Genomic DNA, 6,964 nt, shown 5'->3' on the forward strand with positions numbered 1-6,964 from the left:
CCCACCTCTCGCGCGACGAAACAGCCGCCCGCCGGGCCGTCGTCGCCACCGCCACCACCTCGACCGCTCGCCGTCTCCTGGCCAAGGTCGCGGCCCCCGAGCCGAGCGAGAACTTCCTCGCCGGCAATGCCGCCTCCTACATTGACGAGACCTACCACGCTTGGAAGGCCGACCCCAACTCGGTGCACAAGTCCTGGCAGATCTACTTCTCCAATGTGGAGAAGGACGTCCCCCCCGGCAAGGCTTTCCAGATGCCCCCCTCCAACGGCACCCCCTTCCAGGTCCCGGGCGGCGGCTCCATCGACAGCAAGACCCTGCGCGACAGCCTGAACGCCCAGCTCCTGGTGCGCGCCTTCCAGGTCCGCGGCCATGAGGTTGCCAAGCTGGACCCCCTGCGCATGAAGGACACCGTCGTCCCGCCCGAGCTGAAGCTCGAGACCTACGGCTTCACCGAGGCCGACCTGTCCCGGCCGATGGCCATCGGCGGGTCCGACGTCTCTGGCATCCTGGGCTCCGACACCCCGAAGACCCTGGGCGAGATCCTGGAGAGCCTGCAGCAGACCTACACCGGGTCTCTGGGCTTCGAGTACATGCACATTCGCAGCCGCGAGGAGTGCAACTGGCTGCGCGAGCGCATCGAGAGCGGCCCTCGCAAGTACACCAAGGACGAGAAGGAGGTCATCCTCGACCGCCTCATCTGGTCTGACTCCTTCGAGCGGTGCGTATATCCCGAGCGAGGCCGGCTTCGGCTCTCGCCGGTCGGCCGGGCAACCATCATGCTGGCCCATGCTGTGGCTGGGGGCGAGGGCGAGGGCGAGGGCGAGGAGTGGGCGCAGTGACCAGGTGTGGGCTGGGGGGGGGGCAGGAGCCACAGGCGGGGCGGCAAGTGTGCCATGTGCCGTGGTCATTGCCTCCTCCTTCCCTTTCGTTTGGATTTTTCCAACACCAAAAAGCCCATCGCCCCCCCCGCTCGTGGGTTTGGCCTTTTTCCCTTCTTGCTGACTCCCTCTTCTTCCCCCGCCGCCGTCCAATCCAGCTTCGTCGCCACCAAGTACCCCTCCGAGAAGCGCTTCGGTCTGGAGGGTGGCGAGAGCCTCATCCCCGCCATGAAGGCCATGATCGACACCGCCGCCAACCTCGGCACCGAGAGCATGGTCTTCGGTATGGCCCACCGTGGTCGCCTGAACATGCTGTCCAACGTCTTCCGCAAGAAGCCCGAGGCCATCTTCTGCGAGTTCAAGGGCACCCCCGACGCCAACGACTCCTTCGCCGGTGATGTCAAGTACCACCTCGGCATGAACCTCGACCGGCCCTTCGCCCAGGGCAAGAGCATCCACCTGTCCATGGTGGCCAACCCTTCTCACCTGGAGGCCGTCAACCCGGTGGTCATGGGCAAGACCCGCGGGCAGCAGTACTTCTCCAAGGATGAGACCCGTGACAAGAATGTGTCGGTTCTGATTCACGGTGATGCCGCCTTCGCCGGTCAGGGTATCGTCTATGAGTCCCTCGGCCTGACCAACCTCAAGAACTACACCACCGGTGGTGTTCTGCACTTTGTCATCAACAACCAGATCGGTTTCACCACCGACCCCTTCAACTCCCGCTCGACCCCCTACTGCACGGACGTCGGCCTGGCCCTGCAGGCTCCGATTGTCCATGTCAACGGTGATGATGTCGAGGCTGTTGTCTTCGCCGCGGAGCTGGCCGCCGAGTACCGCGCCACCTTCAAGAAGGACTTCATCATTGACATGATCTGCTACCGTCGTCATGGCCATAACGAGATTGACCAGCCGGCCTTCACCCAGGTGCGTCTTCCCTCCTGCCTTTTTTTCCCCCCCTCTCGTGGTGGCGGCCATGCCACATGCGGATTCGCCTGTCCTCTTCTTCCTTCCCCCCCCCTCCTCCTCCCCTCGCCCACTGACCGCCACGTCGTACCTTCTCTCGGCCACGCTCCGATGGCTCTCTCCCCCCCCCTCTCTCTCTCTCTTCCCCTCCTGCCCACACCCGGCACGCAGCCCCTGATGTACCAGAAGATCAAGGACCACACCACCACTCTGGACCTTTACATCGCCCAGCTCCTGAAGGAGGGCTCCATCACCGCCGAGTATGTCGAGGCCATGAAGGCCCGTGTCTGGCGCACCCTCGAGGAGGCCTACGAGCAGTCCGACTCCTTCAAGCCCACCGACGAGGAGTGGACCACTTCCAAGTGGATGGGCACCGGTCCCGAGGGCATGCGCTCTCTGAAGGACGTCAAGGAGAGCATCATCCCCCCTCCGGCCACCGGCGTTCCCGAGGCCACCCTCAACAAGATCGGCCAGGCTCTGTGCACTGTGCCGGAGGACTTCAACATCCACCCTGGTATTGCCCGTATTCTGGACGCCAAGCGCAAGGCCCTTGAGTCCGGTCAGGACATCGACATGCCGACCGCCGAGGCCCTGGCCTTCGGTGCCCTCCTGTCCGAGGGGACCCACGTCCGCATTTCCGGGCAGGATGTCGAGCGCGGTACCTTCAGCCACCGCCACTGTGTCCTCACCGATCAGAAGACCCAGGATCGCCACATCCCCCTGAACAACCTCGGTGAGGATCTGCAGCGCGAGCATTTCACCCCCACCAACTCCTCCCTGTCGGAGTACGGTGTGCTGGGCTTCGAGCTTGGCTACTCCATGGCCAACCCCAACTCCCTGGTCCTGTGGGAGGGGCAGTTCGGTGACTTCGCCAACACCGCCCAGGTGATCATTGACCAGTTCATCGCCAGCGGTGAGACCAAGTGGCACCAGCGCTCCGGCCTGACCATGCTCATGCCCCATGGGTATGATGGTGCTGGCCCGGAGCACTCCAGTGCCCGCATTGAGCGCTTCCTGCAGCTGCACGATGAGAACCCCCGGGAGATGCCCTCCCTGGAGAATGACAAGATCCGTCAGATCCAGGACACCAGCTTCCAGGCGGTTTACTGCTCGACCCCGGCCAACTACTTCCATGCTCTGCGTCGCCAGACCAAGCGTGACTTCCGCAAGCCGCAGATCATGTTCACCTCCAAGAACCTTCTCCGTCACCCGAAGGCCCGGTCTTCCCTGGCCGAGATGTCCGAGGGGTCCGAGTTCCAGCGTGTCATCTCCGACACCGGGGCCTCGCTGACCGCCGGCCCGGAGGGCGTCCGCCGTGTCATCTTCTGCACCGGGCAGGTGTACTACCAGCTCGATGCCACTCGTGAGCTGAACGGCGAGAAGCTCGGTGATGTGGCCATTGTCCGCATCGAGCAGCTGGCTCCCTTCCCCTTCGACCGCGTCGTGGCCGAGATGGACAAGTACCCCAACGCTTCGGAGATCGTCTGGGCCCAGGAGGAGCCGATGAACGCCGGCTGCTGGTCTCACTTCGAGCCTCGCCTGCGCACCGCCATGCGCTCTTCCACCCATCATGCTTCCAAGCTGAAGGAGCAGTTCGAGCCTGTCATCTATGCCGGCCGCCCGCCCTGCGCCTCCCCGGCCACCGGTAACCCGACCAACCACAAGGTCGAGGAGAAGAACCTCCTGACCAGCGCCTTCTTCAGCCCGGAGTCCGGCGTTGTTCCTCAGAAGTTCAACAACAACCAGCCCATCTTCTAAGAGAGAGAGAGACGACAGAGAAGGCATCTGGGAAAGACCCGACGGCGAGAGAGGCCAAAGATAGAGCCAGAGAGAGAGAGAGACAGAGAGAGGGACGCGCTCCTTTCTCCATCTGCCATCGAGGCGATGTGAGGATGGCGGAGCGGGGCGGCCCGTGTTCTCTTTCTGGCAGGTTGGCGTGTGTGGGTGTTGGTGTGGCGCGCGGCGGCCGGCCGGCCGTGTGTGTGCGTACATCGGCATTGTGTACGGTGTGTGCCCTGTTGCCACCAGGGCCTGTCCGCGCATCCACATCCACACATCCACACATCCACACATCCACACATCCACACACACTCCTCCCCACGGCGGAAGCCATCCAATGTCCTTGCTTCCGATGAAGCAGAGCGCGCACGGAGCGAGACACAGTTGTGTGGGCATCCCCGAGTGTGGTTGGTTCCGACGAGAGAGGGCAGAACGCAAGGCGACACGACGGGGCGAGAGAGAGCACCCTGAGAATGGGCATCGGGGGAAGATGTCAGCCATGGCACTCTGGTCCCCCCTCTCGCCCCTCTCTTTCGTTCTTTGCCGTTTGTCTGTTCCCCCTCGCGCGCGTGCCTTGTCATTTGCATCGCCCTATGTGTGTGTGTGTGTCTGTATACACGCTCCGCATCTAGCTACGGTGTGATGGCTGGGCCCGAGCGGGGAAGCTCCTCTCTCTTTCTCCCCCCTCTCTCTTTCTCTCTCTCTCTCTCTCTGTGCTGCACCTTGCCTCGTCTGTCTTTTCCTACCCCCCTCTCCCCCCTTGCCACCCTTTCCCCGTCCTCCCCCCTCCTTGCCTACCTCTCTTTTCAGTCTGAAAAATAAAAATATCCTCCTTTTCATTCTCCTTTCCCTCTTATCTTTCCGCTCTCTCTCTCTCTCTTTTCGGACAGTGTTCACGCGTGTCCACTCGGGTGTTTTTTTCTCTCGTGGCAGCCATTCATCTCGCGATCTCTGGCATGTGTGTCGTCCGCCCCCGGGGCGTACCCTGCCCGCTGGTGTGTGGCCCCGTCGCGGCGGAGTGGCGCCCACAACTCAGGACGGGTCCCACTCCCGAAAGTACTTGAAGTTCTCGTCCACCCTCACCACAGTACCAAGGTTGGATGGCCGAGTGGTTAAGGCGCCAGTTTAAGGCACTGGTGGGAAACCGCGTGGGTTCGAGTCCCACTCCAATCATAACATTCTTTTTGCCTGCTCCACCCTGCTCAGCTGGCAGGCACGCCCCACAACACACACCCCTGCCTGCCATCAGGGAAGGAGAGACGGGGGCAGCCCCACCGCCTGCCCAGGCCGAGGAGGAGGCACAACTCATACACGGGAGGGGGGGAGACGCCCTCAGCTGTTGAGCTTTTTTCTGAGGCCGGGCACCCCCCATAGCCGGCGCGCCGGAGCCGCACGTAGTACTGAGCAGCGCTCAGAGCAGAAGGCCCAGCCCCCGGGGTGTTTCGGCCCGCGATCCCTTTTAATGCAGGAGGCCATGAAAGGTGCACATCCCGGGCACTTGAGCAGCAGGCGGCCGAGACGTTCTCGAAACAAAATAGTTTTGTCAGGTGCTCTCTCTCTCTCTCTCGCCGATGGCGCCACAGCAGGAGGTCGGTCTGACCCCGATCAAAAGATGAAAGCTGGCCCCAGCCAGGATCGAACTGACGACCTTCGCGTTATTAGCACGACGCTCTAACCAACTGAGCTATGGGGCCATGTGATGGAGGGGGAACAGCGAGAATTTGAATTTTTCCCGAGAGATTGCCCTCTCCTTCTCCCTTGCCCCACGGCTTCTCTTTGCACACACTGACCGAATGCCGCGCCGCGAAGAGGATGGACATGGTTCGCCGCAGCGGCAGACACCTGCATTTTGTGCATTTCGCCATAGCCACAGCCTGGTAGCCATCGAGCCCAAGCGTCGATGGCTGGGTGGGAGATCTTGTCCAAGGGGAATGTCAACCATTGGTGTGGGTACCCTGCGGTCCCGGGAAGGTGAAGGACACGCCGGGACACGGGGCCTGGGGTGCCACATGCTACATGTGCCTTCGCGTAGGCTGTCGCAGCCAGCCGGAGGCCCAGCGAGGGACTCAGACAGTGGTAAGGAAAGGGCCCTGGGCGCCACTCCGAAGGGAGGGGAGGCATCATGGTTGTTGGTTCGCATGGTCGAGGCTGCTGCTGGGGTGGACGCTCAGCAGGATCCCCCTACTCCTGAGAACCTCTCGAGGATGCTCCTCTTCCTTGGCTCGCGCGTGGTTGAGTTTCGAGTGTGGCTTGGACATGGCCAACCCAATCGGCGGTCATATACAAGCAGGGGCTGCGAGCACGACCAAGGGCGCTGAGGCCGCCCGGATCCCCCAATCGAGAGACTCAGTTAACGACCCCCTTGTCCGAGGCGTCACACCCAAGTGCAATTAAGCTATCGGCGATGGCTTCCGGGCCAACGCCAGCCGGAGGAACGTCTGGCGCTGGAGGGAGGCTGGCTGATGGGGCGGGGCATCACGAGAGGGACAAGCCTGCTCCGGGACTCTCGGTTGCCTCGAGGAGCTCCCGTTCTCGGTCTATGTGCTGGCGCGGTGGGACACGATCTGGAGAAGGCACTCCGGATGCCCGGAAGCCGTCCACAGACCGCCCCCGAACATGCGTGCCAAAACAGCCGCGCGCCCCCCCCCCTCCCCCGCCACCCCCGCCCGCACTCGGCTCCAACAGTGGGCCGAATCACGGCTGTGGGAGGCTGTCTCGTTGGGCCTCCCCCGTTTGTCCGACGATTGAATGAGCCCGGTCCTTGGGCTGAGGAGACATTGAGCGAGGTAAAAGCCGCTGATTGCACGCGCGTACATCCATGAGGCGCATGCTTGATTGCTTGCCTGTGTCCGGTGTTGGTCAGTGTATGGCGACCGCAGCATCGAGGTGTTCGTTCCCTTCCGTCACAGCTCGCCTTGTTTGGTTTCACACCCCACCGAAGGCGACACTTGGCATGGATTATCCAGCTACTTCCCGGGTTTGGTATGCCTCATGCAAGTGCGCTCGACTGTGTGTGTGTGTGTGTGTGTGTGTGTGTGGCAGTTTTTAAACACTCGGGGCCTGACGCGGATACGTCAGGCGATTGCGGATGTGATTTATTCATCCGGAAAGACGGCCAGTGTGTTTGCCTGAGGCGGGTTCCTCCCAGCCGCGATGGCTGCGAAGCGCAGAAAAAATAAATACCCCGGGTGCCTTGACCCTTCCAAGGCCGCGTAGCTCAATTGGATAGAGCACCTGACTACGGATCAGGAGGTTGTGTGTTCGAGCCGCATCGTGGTCACTTCCTTTTTGACGGAAGCGGGCCCAGCCTTTTCTTGCGCGGGCTTTTCTTTCTGGGCTGG

At 62.2% G+C, this 6,964-nt stretch overlaps 1 protein-coding gene and 3 non-coding genes across 4 annotated transcripts in view; 3 read left to right on the top strand and 1 right to left on the bottom strand.

Annotated features, from left to right (window-relative positions):
* H696_01095 (2-oxoglutarate dehydrogenase E1 component) overlaps nucleotides 1-4,331 on the top strand; it is a gene marked incomplete at its 5' end in the record, with an annotated part of 5,084 nt that extends 753 nt beyond the window's left edge. Inside the window, 3 exons of the mRNA XM_009494981.1 lie at nucleotides 25-718; nucleotides 1,037-1,805; nucleotides 2,016-4,331. Of these exons, the coding sequence (XP_009493256.1) occupies nucleotides 25-718; nucleotides 1,037-1,805; nucleotides 2,016-3,602 (3,050 nt within the window). The 3' untranslated portion in view covers nucleotides 3,603-4,331. The remainder of the gene's footprint in view (nucleotides 1-24; nucleotides 719-1,036; nucleotides 1,806-2,015) is intronic.
* Nucleotides 4,332-4,717: 386 nt separating this feature from the next.
* H696_01096 lies at nucleotides 4,718-4,796 on the top strand. Its single transcript has one exon. It is a non-coding gene; the product is annotated as a tRNA-Leu (tRNA).
* A 447-nt stretch (nucleotides 4,797-5,243) lies between these two features.
* H696_01097 lies at nucleotides 5,244-5,317 on the bottom strand. Its single transcript has one exon. It is a non-coding gene; the product is annotated as a tRNA-Ile (tRNA).
* A 1,512-nt stretch (nucleotides 5,318-6,829) lies between these two features.
* H696_01098 lies at nucleotides 6,830-6,903 on the top strand. The gene has a single exon. It is a non-coding gene; the product is annotated as a tRNA-Arg (tRNA).
* Nucleotides 6,904-6,964: the final 61 nt, after the last annotated feature.

The sequence above is a fragment of the Fonticula alba genome (assembly GCF_000388065.1).
Source record: "Fonticula alba strain ATCC 38817 unplaced genomic scaffold supercont2.2, whole genome shotgun sequence".
Lineage (NCBI taxonomy): Eukaryota > Rotosphaerida > Fonticulaceae > Fonticula > Fonticula alba.